The sequence below is a fragment of the Cupressus sempervirens genome, chromosome 1 (assembly GCF_028749045.1).
Source record: "Cupressus sempervirens isolate cs-2001-9-10 chromosome 1, ASM2874904v1, whole genome shotgun sequence".
Taxonomy (NCBI): Eukaryota; Viridiplantae; Streptophyta; class Pinopsida; order Cupressales; family Cupressaceae; genus Cupressus; species Cupressus sempervirens.
This window is the reverse complement of record NC_143118.1, coordinates 397316375-397334128: the sequence shown is the minus strand read 5'-3', so window position 1 is coordinate 397334128 and position 17754 is coordinate 397316375. Positions and strand designations below refer to the sequence as shown.

The 17754-nt window shown below is 34.4% G+C and overlaps 1 protein-coding gene across 2 annotated transcripts in view; it reads left to right on the top strand.

The window, feature by feature from the left end:
* The first annotated feature begins 1737 nt into the window (after window positions 1-1737).
* LOC149577966 (kinesin-like protein KIN-13A) overlaps window positions 1738-17754 on the top strand; it is a 67384-nt gene continuing 51367 nt past the window's right edge. Inside the window, exons 1-4 of one of the 2 annotated variants that reach the window (XM_089826873.1) lie at window positions 1742-1876; window positions 1967-2219; window positions 13159-13362; window positions 14168-14362. In XM_089826873.1, the coding sequence (XP_089682999.1) occupies window positions 2055-2219; window positions 13159-13362; window positions 14168-14362 (564 nt within the window). In that variant the 5' untranslated portion in view covers window positions 1742-1876; window positions 1967-2054. Of the gene's footprint in view, window positions 2220-13158; window positions 13363-14167; window positions 14363-17754 lie in introns of both variants that reach the window. The other variant, XR_016364112.1, reaches the window with a different exon arrangement.

Here is a 17754-nt window from a genome sequence, read left to right as displayed (position 1 = left end):
TCCAATTGAAAGTTGTGAAACTTGCAAATATAGGTGTGATTATAACTTATAACTTTGATTGCATAGAGTGAAGATACACATTTGAAAAGTTAAGAATCCATAATAATCAAGATTTAAAGTCCCAACTTGAAAGGGACAATCTACAAATAAAAATAATATTCAATGAAGGATAACATTTTTGATTTCAAATGAGGGTTTTATATAGATCATTCCACCTACGATGAGAATGTAAAAGTCCAATCTCAAGGAAACCACCTATAAAAGAGCTTGGTTGAATACTCATGCACAAAAAGTTGAACATATGATGTGGAATATGTAACATGAGTTTCTTAAATATATGACTGAAAAACTAATAAATGATAGGGCACCGAGGAAAAAATACAATGATAGAAAATGACTTCCAAACCCTAGCTTAGACATAAATAAGTATTTAGAAAAAGAACATTAAGCTTCAAATAAAAGCCTCAAGATCTTATAGAAATTAAATGACCCCACACACATATGATATCTAATCTAAAACAAGTGCTCAATTCTTATATGAGAGCTTTGAATAGAAAGGATGAGGTAAGAAAGATTTAAAGAAAACTCCGAGCAATTTTAAAACAAAAATGACAAGTTACAAATCAATTAGGAATCAATTTCATAAGTATTAATTATGCTTTGAATTGTGGCAAGGACTTTTAGTCTTGATCATTCGTGTCTTAAAATGCCCTCATAGTGTAGGTTAGGACTTTAGGCTCGAACTACATTTGTAGTTCGAAACTAAAAGTCCAACTTGTATGTATATAACACAAATCAATTGTAATGAAGAATAAAACTCCATTTTTGCAATAATTCAAATAAAATTAATTCATCAAATGACTAAACCTAATAAAAAGGAGACAAAAGACTTCAACCTTTCAATGTTAAAAGATACAATGACACAACTATTTGAAAACCATGTATAAAAAATGCATGAATTACAAATAAAATAAAATTTGTAGGGTTCTCCCTTGATTTTAACCTTGTGAAAATGGATGAAAACATTGCTGAAGTTAGGTGCTTCTATTTAGATGACTGTGACAAATGCATATCAATAAGAGAAAATGTGTAAAACAATTTGAATTTATGATCCAAGTCGATGTTTCTTATGTAACTATGATAATAAAATAGTTATCACCTTTTGCTCAATTGCCCATTTCTAATTAAATACTTAAGACTAGTAATTTCAAAAATCTTAAATCTTAAAATATTTATTATTTTATTTTATTTTGAAAAGTGTTGTATTCCCTTTCAAATAAGATAAGTTGTAGTTGAGCCATAACTTGTGGGACAAGCCCTAACCACCTTCTAGTAAACCACCCAATCAATGTCCATTTCATTCCACTATCTATTTTTTTTTGAATAAGAAATCAATTAACAAAGCTACTTCCCAAGTCAAAACCCACGAATGCAACATGTAAATACTTCACAAGTTCAAAAATTAAAAAAACTCCTTTAAGCTCCCATATACGAAGTTCACATGTAGCTTTACCATGGCCTTAGAAAATCCATCTTTCACCATGGATAAAAATATCACACCTAAACATGGGCCCATAACCCATCAATTGTGCTACACTTTAACACGAAGAAAGGGGACACTTTTCATGACAAGTGTTAAGGGGCCCAATGAGCAACTAAGTGACATGTAAATCATGCCCAACTTTCTTAGGGTATGCCCTACTCCTATAGTTCTTGCGGATGACCCAGAGATCCCCGCCGTCCACCAAATTTGAAATTAAATTGAAAAGTAAAACACAAAGGCATTAATGTAAGCAGAACGAATTAATGGTGTATAAGAAATACCTATATCAGTTTGCGGGAAACACGGATTTGGCTTTCCACAGGCGAATACAAGGCATAAGCCAAGCCATTTCCGTATTGTAGGCTGCATTATTTTATTCTATTCACTCTGCGATCTACAATTACTCATTCATTCATCCTGCAGGCCTGTCTGCATAACTCCTCGTTAATAGCGCCACAAGGATCGGGCATTGCATGAAAAACAGGATTTCAGCTTTTGTTTGTGAGCAGGAATGGGGGGTCATATGCAGCAGAGTAGTGCAGCGGTTTTTGATCACGCAGGAGGTTTGGGGGAAGCCGGCGATGCCGCCATGTCCCGATGGTTGCAGTCGGCTGGCCTGCAGCATTTGGCTTCTAATGGACTCGATCAGAGATTTCTTCCAAATTTGCTTGCACAGGTTAGTTTTATCTTTCATTTTCTTTCATTTCGTCTTCCTTTTCGCCTTCTATTTTACCTACATTTCTTAGCACAATGCGGGGAGTTTTGGGTGGTGGAGCTTTTGAAATACAAGGGGATATTTTGGCAGGAAGCCCTTCATACTCGGATATGGGGGAAGGAATGTAGTCAGTACTTGATTTAAACTTAATTTAGGGAAAATGTAGCTATACCGCTTAACATTTTGGCAAGAAAACCTCGTGTTATTGTTGATTTGTAGAAAATGCAGCCAAGGCATCTCAATGTTTGGCATCAAACCCTCTACGTAGAGCTGTTTTGTAGAAAATATGCGTAAATTGCTTGTTTTCTTTGCTGCCGTTGGGAATGTCATGTCACAAATTTCGGTAGCAAATCCCCGTGCTGGATATCGACAGAAACAAATTAATTAAGTCACTGTTTGGGATTGAAAAGGTAATTGAGATGAAATGTAGTCTTGTTGCTGTAATTTCGGTAGGAAATCCTTGCTTTAGATTTAGTTTGTATAAAATGCTGTTGTATTTTGAATAATTGTATTTTAGTATTTTACCAATAATTTCTTGCCTATCGATAAGAATATAGTAATATGCAGTGATGCTAGTAGAGCTTTTAGAAGTCGGTGGTTTTTTAGAGTTAATTTGTCCAGAACGAGTTTAGGTTACCCTGAAAATTTTGTAGCAAACTACAACTTTTTGCCTTACTGCTGATTTATAGACAATGCAGTTATGTATTGTAAATGTTGTCATATTTTTATTATTTTGAAGTTAAGTTACTGAAAATGAAATTGTATTAGAGTGATTGAAAGAAGCAAAGTGCGATGACAATCAAATTTCAGCCCTACCAGGTTGAATTATACTATTAAACAGTAAACTCAATATTGTCGGACAGTTCAGGATTTAACTCTTTGTTGCCTGAAACTTTAACGTTAATGTTCTATTACTATAGACATCATAAGTAAACAACATTTAGAGTTGGTTTACAGGAAATGTAATTCTTGTATAAATTTCAATGCAAACTTTTGTTTTAGACAAGGAAATATCAGCGTTGCAGTATTGAAGCAACCCTTGAATGTGGAAAATGGCGCTTTAGGTGTTTTTTTTTTTTTTTTTTGAAAATATTCCATTCTGTATTCACCAGTTTCAGTAGCAAGCGTTTTTTAGAGTCGATTTATAGAATATGAAGCTACATTTATGTGAATTTCAGTAGCAAGCCTCTTTTTATACCTAATTTATAGAAAATGAAGTTATTTTAAAGTAAATTTTATTAATAAATATTAAATGCCTGATTTTGAGTTGATTTACAGAAAATTTATTTTCTTTACCTAGTCATAGATAATCTAGTTATTATGGCAAGATTCATTTTGGCAAGGGATTCATTAAATTTTTGGATTAGCTGCAAACCTTTGGGTTTTGACATTAAAAACCTTAGGCTGTTTTCCTTATAAAAATAGGGGTAGGGAACCTAAGACCTGTATGGAATCTCATTTATTGACAGATTCAAACCACACTGAAAACCAAATAAACTTAAATGTTTTATAGCACATGAAAGGAATTCTTATGTTCTTGGAAGATTTAAGAGTCTTCTGATGATTAGTCTTCCTGTGCGAGTGTTCTTCTTTTTCACCTTAATACATTCTTTTTTGGGAGGAATAAAGCTTTTATTTTTAAGTCAAGAACTTTACTTCTGGACTCCTTTGAATCCTTAGTTGTTGATCCCAACACTTAAGTGTTGATGCATTCACAGCCGCAATTGTTGAAAGAGGTTCCTGCAAAGTTTGGGAAGGATTTTGATCCAATTCATTCATTTTAATATTAGTATGTATTGCTTGCCTATTTGAATATGTAGAAACCTCATCCAAACCACTCTCTTACTTATCTATATACGTTCTGAAATCTTACAGGCAAATAAAGATTTTCTTTATAGCCATAAAAGCTCCTTTCTCCTTTCTTGGGTAAATTTTGGACCGACGCATTCAGGGTTACCCTGGAGTGTGGTTCTAGAATAATTTGAACCATCCTGGAAACTCAGAAAGTTATAGAAACCCGTCCCGTCGCTGTCCCATGAATTTAACGTTTGAATTGTGATAATTTGTTTGGCTTCCATTCTTATTTGAACTCTCAATTCAGATATTTAACACAGACATTATATTTTAACGTTCTATAATGTATATAAGCATGCTTTATTCATGTTTTCATATGACGATTTGAAAATTTCTTATATATCTTAAATTTTCCCTATTTTATATATAGCTGTCCCCACTGCTTCCCTCTGCCGACCCCTTCTCCTGAAAACAAAATCCATTCCGAAAATCCATTTCCCTGTCCCCCATATCAGAAACTCAGGGAAACATAGAATGCATTTCAACACTTTTCTGTCAAGTAGGTTAAGAAGAGATCTTACTACTGACCTGGGAAGCGACCACTGTCTTATCTGGGAAATGAGAAGCCAAATATCCATAACCAAAACATTAGTGCCATTGAAAGGAATCCAAATTTTGTGCCCAAGTGCTACGATCCTTTTGCAATATAATTTATTCAGACAGCCACTTATCTAAACAAAATTCCATTTTTAACATAGATATGACTGTAACTGGTTTGGGAATTCTTCCAAGTTTCTTGAGTAACATTCAAGAAAATGCCCAAGGAATTTACAATAGCCTAAATGCTACAGTAATACCAAAATTGAGGTACCAAGGAAAATAAGTCTACAAGATCAAATGAAGGATACCGCAGGTTCATAATACAATCATAATCCTCCCATAATTGTTGCATTGAGCTAAGAATAGTCTTTTTATCTCCAGAAGACATACGGCCCACATTAAGGAATTTTTGTGCACATGGAAAAATATCTATTTCCTTTGGCAACAATGGTTAGCTGAAGTCCGTCATGCAAAATGTTCATATTTGGCTACATGCCATTGAATCTGCTTATTTGGGATTGGATCATCATGACTTATTCCCACTTATTTGCTTCCTCATTTTGATTAATAGCCACTCTTGCATACGATTTGCTCATTTAAGATTCGCGTTACTTTTCTAGATTCTAATTTGGCCATCCTTTCTATCATCCCGTTGCAATTCTTGATGGGATAATTAGGGTTAGGGCATTAGTATCTATGCTCTCTAATCACTGGGCAGTCACTATACTTCTCCAGATGTCTAAATTTCCTACGACAGGGTACAGCCAAAAATGTTTTTCACAGTCAAGGTAGAGGAGGTCTCCAAACCCTTACTAGAACGCAATTGAAAGGAACTACAACTTAAGGCTTTTGCCCCACACTAAAAAGATCAAAAGAGTAGCAACTAACAGTAGAGAAGTTAAAGTTTGAGTGTCTCGAAATATAACTAAAGACATACGTATAAATACTGCCAACTGTTGCTGTTGCCACTGACACATCATTTTGCCTTGAAATGGATAAACCCAAACCAGTATCTTTTGTACAGGCAATGATCACAAAAAGTAGCTCAATGATCAATAAATCGGGGAGTATATTTCTCTTGTATAGAAACCAACTTATGGAACATAGATAGAGTGAATTGTAGAAGCAATTAAATCTAATTATTACACACACATTATTAAATTGCAAATAAGAACAAGAAAATGAGATAACACTCACCATGAACAATGAAGACCCAAGAATTGCCGGTAAAAACTCCACCAAAATTGTAGATTAAATCGCAATTAAGAACAAGAAAAGGAGAGAACACTCACCATGAACAATGGAGACCCAAGAATATGATGTGGAGAAACCCCTCGTGGGTAAAAACTCCACCAAAACTATAAATTACACTCACTTAAGAATTCGAAATGGCTTCAACAGAAAAGATCACAACCTACAAGTCATGTAAGAGCTCTCTTAAACAATTGAAAACTCTTAAAAGACCAATTTGCTAAATTCAATGAAGTTCCCTTTGTCGAATACAATCACATAAGAGAACAGTGCTCAAAATAGCCTCCAATGCAAGAGGTGGAAGACTAACATGCTCCATCTGCACTTAATTCAAGCTTACATTGCATATGTATAGAGTTTCAAAGCCTTAGCAAATGAAAAGATGTGCATCACTTTTCATCTCCATTTTGGAAATGGAAGAGATATAGTTTAACTTTTATCTCCCTTCTGTGAGTTCTCATATCCTAATATGAAAAAGACAAAGTGGGATCTTCCTCTCCATTTTAAAGGAAAAATAAATATAAATTGCTGGCTCTGACAATGGGAATAATGCTGCACTACATTTTGGGCTGAGATGTCATTTTGAGGGATTTGAATTTGGGTCTTGGTTATGAAAATCTGATGGCTTAAACATTTGAGCACATTTCCTTTGAGATGTTGAAGTTAATATCAAGATGTTATATTTTGGAAAGGGAATTTTTCATAGCAAACCCCATATATTCAATATATTTGAATGTTTGTGAGGTTTTTTGGCTACATGGATTGTTTTCATACTTGCTAGATTCCATAATGGAGCAATAGACTATCTAAAACTTAGTCCATAATAAGTTACAATAAAATTGTTTGACATATGTATAAAGAATCAAAATAGCAAAATTGAGCTATAATTGGAAATAGAAGAGCAAACAAAAATAAAGCAAGCTTAGTCTCCATCACCAATATAAGTGATGAATGAAGCATATATGGATAGAAGTGAGATAGATACCAACAATATGAGTAATTCGAGTACAAGATATAGACTAGGGCTCCACTTACTAGGAAAATGACAAACAACAGGGGACAACTCCTGTTAAAAGATAAACAAATGGTTTTTATAGGTGGCATATGCATTGAAGAAAACAATCAACTCTAAGTTCCAAGAATAGGTGTGAGCTATTCACATCTCTTGTAGAAGATGCTATTTACCTTTATAAATATCTTTTATAATAATCTTAAGTAAGCTCAAATATATGCACATGTAAAATAAATAAACTTGAATATAAGGAAAACAAAATCTTACATTGACACTTGTCCTAATTGCAACTTTGGTGGGGGAAAGATGGGTCCTAATGTATGAAGCTAGGTAAGGGAAAGATAGGTCCTAATAAATGAAGTTTGATGAGGTACCCATGTATATAACCCCCTCTCCTCCACCCCTAAAAGAAAAAGAATTGCAAAAGAAGAAAATATATCCCAACAAAGCTGGGTAATTCAAAGAGAAAACTAACCAACCCTCGCTTCCTTCTCCATCAACCTACAAGATGTAGCCTCTTGCATCCCTAGTAAAGCTTGTAAATGAAGGAGCCTGCTTTTTGAAAGGTTTTAGTGAATTTGTCGGCTACTTGCTTAGGAGTTGAGCAATAACGGAGATTGATAACTTGTCCATGAATTAGTTCCTTGACGTAGTACATGTGGACCTCAATATGTTCTTGTAACATACCATTTTTACTAAACTGAAAATAAAGGACATATTCTAAAACCATAACCAAATATCGTAACAGAATGACATAAGTAGTTTGGAAACAATACATGGAAACTACATTCAATAACAACTACATCCATTTCATATGAAGACAAGTGAATTAACTTCCATAATTGAATTCTATGATTTCAATTGAGCTAACTACATATATATCTATTCGTTTCAAAGTAAAGAAAATAAAGGTACATGCAAGTAAAAGATTTAGAATTCATACATGAACTGAAATAATTGTCGACAAGTTGTGCAAGCCTCGGCATTTGGTGAAGAGGAGAAGCATTGGCATGGGCTTAACATCCCAACTGCGGACCTTAACATATCCCCACACAATCTCTCATGAGAAAGGCTCTCCCTACCCCGGTTTAGGCTTGGGTCACCATGGTCTTGCCATCTTGAGCATACTGGTGTTAAGAGTGTCGGCTAAGCAGCAGACAAGGCTGAGGAATTCCTTTGTCAACCTTCCCTCTGTCAGCTAGTACTCTTGACCTCTAGTGATCATTTTGTGGCAAGCATGCCTCTAACAAGATGGGCATTAATCAACCTGATCACCACCGCTCGACTTGACAATTGGTTATATCTTGGACAACCATGAGCTTACTTGGTCTTAAGCATTTTCTTTCTTATTATGTTCATATAATAAAAGACATTGATTAATAGCTTTTATTTCTTGCAGTATATCTTTCCTCTTCACCTAGTTGTTCTTGGCTTTACCGGCCTTGGGTGCGTCCTAGGAGATTGTTGGTATGTATCTAGTTACATGGATAACAGAAAGAATACTTTAGGCTGTTATGGCCAATCATTTATAGTGGAAGACTTATTATGCATTATCATTTACTAAAAACTTCTTCCTCACGGGATTATAACAGTTCCAATTCCCACAGTAGATACTTGATATGCATGGATGTGAACTTGTCATTTATAAAGAAAGTGCAGGACTGTATGCATCTCAGATGTAAAATTGAGTATGTGAACATGATACTATGTCAAATATATAGATATACATCGAGTGTATGAACATGATATTTTTAAAACTATATAAAAAAAAGAGAGCAGAACCATTGAATGCTTCTCAGATATGATATCGAGCATGTAACATGATATTGTGACTTTCATAAGTGTCACAATAGCAAGAAAAATGACATAGCAAAGAAAATGAGAGTGGCATGTGAAATATTCATGACCTGAGAATGATTACAAATGCAATCGCTGTGGTGATCACACTGTGCACTCTATGAGTTTGGCCTGTTCGGCTCAGTACTGCGGAGTGATCTGCTATTATGCTCTAGGTCACGGGCGAAGGGTTATGAATATACCAACTTTTTGAGAAGAAGAAAAGCAGAGTGGAGTGATACAAGATCATATAATAACCAAGAATCCTTTGATTGCGGAGAGAAAATATAGTCTCCTGCTCTGTTTCAAGAAAGGAGCTTAGTAACCGTTTCAAGTATTCCAATATAATTTTTAAAAGGCAGCTGCCGATAGGAAAGGTGACAAGGCTCACCACTTGGAGTCATATTTAAACATAAAGCTTATATTTTATCATGATTTAAGTTATTATGTTTTTACCTATATTTATATATGTATATATATGAACACAACGTCAGCAGCTTATTGAATTCTATTTATATTGTACCTACATATATACATATATCTATATATGTGTGTATTTTTGAGAGTATGCATAACTATCATTTATTCTCTCCAGAGACTCACGTGCGCGCGTATCTATCTATCTATCTATATATATATATTATACAATGCTTAGATATTATCAGAGTATCATGGTGGCATCATATATAGATATATGTATATACATATGTAAAATTCATAATGTTGATCACTTCCACAGACTCAAATAAGAAGGAGAGGTAATAGTTCTTTTCATGATATGAAGTGTTTAATATTCTTTTTGCCGTTATCAAAGTTGACCAAATAGCTCATGACTTGTCCATGGTATACTCTGTTGCCTAGTTGATAAATCCTTCATCAAGGTAGTTTAGAGCCCATACTTGGTGATTTGACGATGGACTAATTGGTGACCCATTCCTTGAATCCCGTTTAGCAATGCTTCCCCCCCCTTGTTTGCTCTTGCAACCAAAAATGCATATTCCACAATAATAACATGTTCCTCCATTTACATTAAGATATCAAGAAATAAAATAATTGATAACTTTCACAATGGCTAACAACCACTAAACTTTATCTTAAAATATAGGCATTCATTTTCAGTTGAAATAACTGTCATCAATTGGCAAGTCATTTATACATGAATTAACAGTTAATAGTTATTAACTAACATGTCATTTATACGTGAAATAACAGTTATTAACTAACAAGTCATTTATACATGAACCAAAACGGTTAGTCATAACTTCCTTTTCATAAGATCATGATATCCAAGAGTTTCTAACTAACCCTTACAACAGCTATACTACTATTTTTTAAAAGATCAAAAATTTGGTATGTAACAGTTCTGTTCATTTATGAGGGTCCACATTCTGAGAGACTAATTAACACTAGAATTTGGGTTCAATAATTAGGGTGAAGTGTTGGGACTTCCAAACATGAATGGTTCAAATTGCAGAACACTTGCTAAATGTTATACACAGGAAGTCTCGGTGCTTCACCTCTGTGAGTATCACCTAGATGCAATGAGTTCTATGTGTTCGACTCATTTGCATTAGAGACCAGTTTTTGTGAAGCACTACTCATGAAACATGGGTCAATGAGTTTGACTCATAAAACTACACTGTTGAATCCTGATAGCAATATCACTATTTGACTTGCTACTTATCAATTGATGAGTCTAAAGGGCTTTCTAATGAATGGTTCAGAAGTCTCAACACTTGCTGAAGCTTTGTAAAACATGCAGTTTTATTGACAAAGTTTAGTAATCGATGCTTGTTTCAGAGAATGCTTAGAGAGTGCTGTTAATTTTAGAGAGCATTTTGGTATTACCTTGGCTAATAGGACAGATAGCTCGTCTGCAATAAACTCCAGAAGAAAATATTTGCTTGAGTCAAGTAATAGAGTATACATAATGTCACCATAAAATTGCATGAGTTGATTTATAGATAATGTAGCTATGTGGTTGGAAATTTTATAGTAAGTTGCTCTTTTGAATTTAATTTATCAAAAACACAGATATGTCTGGATCATAGTTTGAAAACTCGCAAAAACCAAACAACTTGCCATGGCCTGAAAAAAATTGGGAAAAAATCAGCTACTTCTCAGCATAAATTTGAGAACTTAGAAAATGCTTAAATTTAGTTAGAAATGCATTTATCTTGCAAAATTCAATTAGAAGATGCATTGAATGAGTGAATAAATGAGAATACAAAAGAAACAAGCTGAGTCTAGATATATTTAAACACAAAGTGGGTACAAAATCTCATTGTCATGAGGAATGCTGGTGGTTGGAAGCAAAATAGTAAATAGTTTCTGTAAAACTAAAAGTAAATACATCATTACAATTACATCTTCCTCTTCCCAGCTCTAGTACAAGCTAAGGGAGAGGTAGAACTAGAGGGACTAGTCCTTGAAGTTTGCACTGGGCGTGACTGTTCCTTGTCACTCGGTATGGTTTAACTTAGGATGTGGCTCGTCCTCCATCCTCGATGTAGCTCTGACTCTAGCTTATCCAATGACTCAACATCATTTTTAACTACTTAGGAATGATTTTCTATTCATCTAGATGCAATAAAAGATAAATAAAATGTTTTCAAAAGACAGAAAGAAAATCAGAAAAACTACCTGGGAGTCCGATTTTGGAATTTTTGTTAAAAGCCCCCTCAAATCCGCTTCAAATTGATGGAAATCAGTTTGCAAGTGTTTGGAATAGTGTTTTTTTCGTCTCAGCAAAACACGAGTGAAGAATTGATGAAATGAAATCATTTCTGCCCTTTTTTCCTTTATGTGCTGTTTTTAAACTGCGGCTGAGTTTTAAAAAAGACTTGGTGAGTTTTTGCCAAAAACTCGGTGAGTAAAAAACTCGGAAGTCTTTTGTGAGTAGAAGTCGTAATTACTCACCAGACAAAAATACTCGGCGAGTTTTGCAACTTGCCGAGTACTCTGCATGTAGTCCATCCATGGTCTGAAATTCTGAATGACCGGTAGGATGATTAATTTATGATAATTTTTGGAGAAGTTAATTTTCAGTAGCTCAAGGGCAAATTTTAGCATCCAACCTTTGCGTTAGGATGTGAAGGTTCTGTTACTATGGTAGTTGATTTTAAAAAAAAGATGTATTCAAATACATTTCTGTATTACATGCTTATGCAATAGCTGTTTTACAGAAAATGCATTCTTTTTTGGGTTCTGAAAATTTCAGTACTAAATGCTTGTGAACAATGTGCAGGGTATGAATTTCTAGAAAATGCAGTTGTTATTCTGTATGTTTAATTTGTCATGCTTTGATCCAACTTTTCCAGTTAATTTCTAAGTAGTTGACAGGCAGTCATGTTAGATTGATAGTATTTCTGTGCCAATGTATAATTTAGCAAGGAGCGGTAAATTTGAGCAATGCTAGGGTAAGTTTCAAAAGTAAATTCTTGACTCTTCCATGACTTTAAACTTCAGCAGTAAACCCTTGCCTTGGCACTGATTTGTAGATAATGCAGCTTAGTTGCCATAATTTGTAATAGAAAAGCCTTCTTTTGCAGTTGGTTTATAGGCTGGTGTTTATGTTACTATAAATTGATTGACATAGCTTTATTGTTGAGTTAATTTGTTAAAAATGTACTACTGTCCAAATGATTTTCTAGAGGACACCCTTAGTTTAACCTTTTCCCAATTTAAATTTTAGTATTGTTGGTAAATTTTGGCAGTAATCCCTTGTGTTGTGTCACAGTGGTAATTTTATTGGTCAAGCCTCTACTTTTAATCATTTGATATAAATAGAGTTGTCTTTCCATAAGTTTTAGAATTAAGTCCTCTACATATAGTTTGCTGTAGAATGCTATCGTGTTGGCCAAAATTATGTCAGTAAGTTCTTGTTTTAGCAATGATTTAAAGAAAGTGCGGGTATTTTTTATCCTAAACTTTAGCAGTACCTTGCTAGACACTGCCTCATACTTGGTTTATTGGAAATGTAGTTGTACGTGTTACCATATATTTCAGTGTTAGATCTGGTTTATATTGAATATGATTCTGGTGCCCCAATTTTCATCAGTGAACCCATGTCTTAGAGTTGATTAATATAAAAACTAAGTCATGTTGTGATAGATTTCAGCCATAAATCTTTATAGAATTGATATATTGAAATTATAGCTATGCTGCCATAGATCTGAGCAGTTAAAGATTTTCCCTGTTACCATATATTCAAGCAGGGAACTGTGTATGTGAGTTGGTTTGCAGAAAATACAAAATTTCATCATTAAAGCTTTTTGTTTTATAGCTAGTTTTAAATGGATTTATTTCAGGAGTAATCTACTAGTTGATTATTTGGAGACATTTCTAGGATACGGCTTGTTTTGAGAGTTGGAAATTGTTGTTTTTCTTAATTGGGCATCTTGACAGGGATATGGGGCACAGTCCTTGGAGGAGAAGCAGAAGATGTTTAGGATGTTAAGGAGCATGAATATGGGAAATGAAAGTGGGTTGGATACCCTAACTCCACCATTAGCTAACATGGATGGATTCTTGTCCCCTGAAATGAGAGGTGACTTTGGAGCTGGGCTTTTGGATTTGCATGCTGTAGATGACAACGAACTGCTTTCTGAGGTGAGTAATAACTCTAGTTTCTCATTTTTTAGATGCTAGATATCTAGGTTTTTTTAAAGAGTTTGATTTTTGTTGCTGGTACTAGTAGCTGTTCCTTTTACCAGTACTGGATCTATTCATCCAAAGTTCTTTAATAAGTACAGTGTAACTTATTAATTAAAGCTTTGCATATTCCATGACTAATGTTAGGGAACTATGATCTGTTTCTGATGTTTTGCTAATAGTTTCATTTAGTTTGTAAATATGATAAGTCACAAAGAATGTAGTTGAAAATGTTGTAGAGGCTCATTGTTTGTTGTTATATACAAACTACAAGGTTACTGCATTACACAAAAGATTATATCAGAGCAATGCCTATCTTAGTTTTCTTATAATTCTTGGCTTGAAGTTGACATTGTTCTCAATGTGTCTTGTTTGAAAACTGTTGTACTGCTTTAGTTGGTGAATGCCAGTCCAACTTCTGCAAGCATGTAAGTGATCTTTAATATCATAAGGGTGATTTTTCACTCTTTAGTTTGGGTCATAATGATATGTGTCTTTTTAGATTTTATGGTATTTGTGTATTTAATAGTGCTGATCTATATTTCTTTTTCAAGATTTTCTGTTGAACTTGTTTGGAAGAAAATTAATATGACTAATAAATTTTGGTACTTTGAGTTGACCTGAAGTTCAACCAAGTATATTTTGCAGTAGGTTTTCTGCATAGTTTATCCTTTCCATGCAAGTTAATTTTTCATTATGTCTTGTGTAACTGATATTAAAGGAGTTATTAAGTGGTAACGTATATGTTTCTTCGCTTTGGCAGCATACACTGGCAGACGCTTTTGAAACGTCACCCTTCATGCCTATCAATGAGAGAGGTTTTGAGAACAGTTTTGATGCTGGCAGTAGCTCAGGAAAGCAGCTTATGGGCCAGATGGACATGAACTCTTTCAGGTCATCTTCAATGGATAGAGAAGTCAATGGGAAAGAAGGAAACCTGGCAAAAATTAGAGTTGTGGTATGACACATTTCTTAGCCATATGGCAGAGGTGCTGCAGGTCAATTATACTAGATGTTTATTTTTAATCTGTCTAATTGGCTTTAATGCAATCATTTCTCATAATAATCTAGTGTGATATGCATTCTCATATTATGTATTGTTATTTCTTTCATTTGAAGCATAGATTTGCTACCTTATTATCTGCTTTGAATTTGCATGAATGATGCTTACTGTCATCTACAACGTTGATGGTAGGGAAAAGGCCTTTTGTTATATATGCCTGTGATTAGATAGAAGGTTTTGATAAGGTAAACTATTATTATGCCTTGGTGTGGTCAAAATGTTTTGAACATTTCTTTGTTGCTACTGAGGTTTTTGAGAGTTTTTAGAAGGAAATTGTTTTCTCAGTTGTATAATATTTTCTATCCCTTTCTAAATAATTATTAATACCTAGAAACTTTGTAATCAACCGTGTCAGTATTTGTTGTTTTCATTTTAATATATAAAGACACATTGTCTCATTATGTGTACTGTGCTTCACAGTAGTGAATGTCCTTGTATACTGATACATTGAGTAAGAACTTCTGCTATTGTCTGTCATTATTCTTTGTAAAATTATTATTGAAATTTAACATGCTAAAGCTAACTGCCAGATAATAATTACAAATAACAAACAATTGAAATGATTTTTTAATCTTGTAAACCACATATAGAAGGAAACTACTTTCCTTGTTACATGAACATGATAAACATAAGTTCGTTTAACTAACCAAAGTGAAAGGTATTACAGCATACTCATCTAACTTCCTTCACATGAAATGAATTGACTGCCAATTCAATCACTGTTTAAGCAGAAAGAAAGAACTCAATAAATGAATTAACTAACAATGCATGAGTCATATAACCTGATAAGATGGAAGTGTTGTTCTTGTTTCTCTTTCTGCAAATGCTCCTGAACGTCATCTGGAAGAGTAAGGACATCATTGGAGGTTTTTCCTTCCTCATAATGAAACAAAGTAACTTCATTAATCATTAGGTCTCATAACTAAACAAAGTAGCTTCATAAATCAATAATCCTCAAAATAAACTAATTTCATACTTCATATGGAGGAGTTATTACAGTTATATGAAAGGTCTTCAAGGAAGAAATGCAACATGGAAATCAGTTACCTGTAGTCTTTTTTGAGGTTTAATGAATTGAGGGACATGGGACCCTTGGCCTTTGTGTAAAGGTCCTATTCACAAGAAAACTGTTCAGAAACTCCTTGTGTAAACACATGGGAGGGAAGTGATATTTTTAGAGCTCTGACAAAACCTATTTAGTACGAGAATGAATAATCATTTTAGTTTCAACTTTGACGCCTTTGTTAAAGGAATCTTATTCCTTTACATTTGCATTATGATCCAAGTTTTGGAATTTTGTGAACACAAGTTTACAAAAGAGTGGATTGTCGGAGATCCTGAGAAAAGTTAATTTGTACCAGATCCTGAGGAAGGGTAATGATTTAACATTAGTGGAAGGAGATGGCCCACCAAGTACAAAAGGCTCAGGGAAAGGAGTCACCTTGCTTATAGGTGGTGAGGAAGCAAATGGGGAATTTCAGGAATCCGAAGAGACATTATTAAGGGAGTACTATGAGAGAAAATCCTCCGGATATTGGAACTAATAACCCGGTGTTGTGGTTCAGCCCCATTGCACCAAGTGGCCTGCCTTGGAGAGGCCTGACAATGAACCAAATGAGAGGACTTGGAAACCATCTGCTGACAAGTGGCCTTTGGCATAGCACAGCATGATTTACAGCAATTCCTTCATAGTCAGCTGTTGGTTTCAAATATCATTGCCATTTCGTAAACAAATTTCTTGTTTCTACATCTGATTGACGCTAGGGAAAAGTTTAGTCTCCGCAAGAAATAACCGATGGAGGAGAAACATTTAACAGATCAAAACTGAAGAGCCTCTCCCAAACTGGAGAAATAGGAAAAGATGCACAGAGAGGATTGAAATTTGGAGACTATGGTTTGATCCCCACGAAGGCCTTAATCCCAAAATCACAGACTGGTCTTGAGCAGAGCGTCCCTATTTGGTGGGGTACTGTAGGTTGCCAGAAATTTACCTATAAACATATAACAAAATCCTCTTAAACTAGAGGCTTTTAATTAAGAGTCAACCAGTCATGGATTCGTGCAAGAATGCTTATTTTTTTGAAATTTGCATATTATAATTTATTTTTTCAGCCACTTCTACTTTTCTTCGACCCCATCACACAAAACCACACATTAAGTTTGCTCTGTGGCAAAATCTTTTTTTCTTGTGGGCTTCAGAACGGGTTCCAAGGAAACCCTAATAAAAGGGAAGAGAGAAACAGTCACCACAAGAAGGCTGATCAAGAAGGTGCGTAAGTGTGAGTGTGGCTGAACAAAAATATTCAAACCCTGTTATCAGGGAAGAAATCCTATATCATCCTAAGTGTTGCAGAAGAATTCATGATCTTAACTCCCACTTGAAGGGTTTGACACAGCTGTGAAGAATCTGTTGCAAACCTCAGATTTGAAGTGCTGGTTCCTGGTCTAAGCCTTTGAGAAATCAGGCCTATCATCAGCGATGGAAAGATAACAATGGAGTCATTGTGCCTAAAGCTGAAACAAGATTGCATGAAGAACCTTGCATGTTCACATAATAACAACTGTCCAAAATTACAGTGTAGAGGATTGGATGATTGTTGTGGAAGCTTTGAAGGAGTGATCCATCCTTATAGGATATGTTTATTACATGTTTACCATTTACTTGATTCTGGAATTGGAATTTAATAAACTAGATTATTGTCATTAGCTAGTTGTCATTATTCTGTGCTTTATCATTATTATTGACTCATTGGGGTTGTTAATTGCTACAAATGGATTTTCTTGGCATAGCTTTCTATTCTTGATTTTCTTAATATTTTTACTAAAAATATAATTCTTTTGAACCTGGTAGCTGGGCCACAAAAAATTGATATATAAAATAATGCAGCATTTAATCGAATTATCATATCGGGAACTTGAATATATTACCTTATCAATGATTCAACTCTCATTTTATTACTAATCATAGGGTGTTATCTCCTTTATAAGGAGTTAAACCAAGCAAGTATTTTGTGTCAAGAAATTAGAGATAGTTGCTGCCATGCCCAACTAATTGTAAGGTGAATTTTGAAAGTAACATCAAGAATATTGTTCTGGTTAGGACAAAATCATACTGAGCACATTAAAGGTTAAATCATATTCTCAGATTTTTTTTTGTAGCATTCCTATGCATAAATGTGTGGAAAAATATGATTCACTTTGAAGGAAGATAGTGTATATTGTTTTGTTTTAATCATGGCAAGAGTTTCAATAATAAATCGTTATGATATCTAGGTATCATTAGAGTT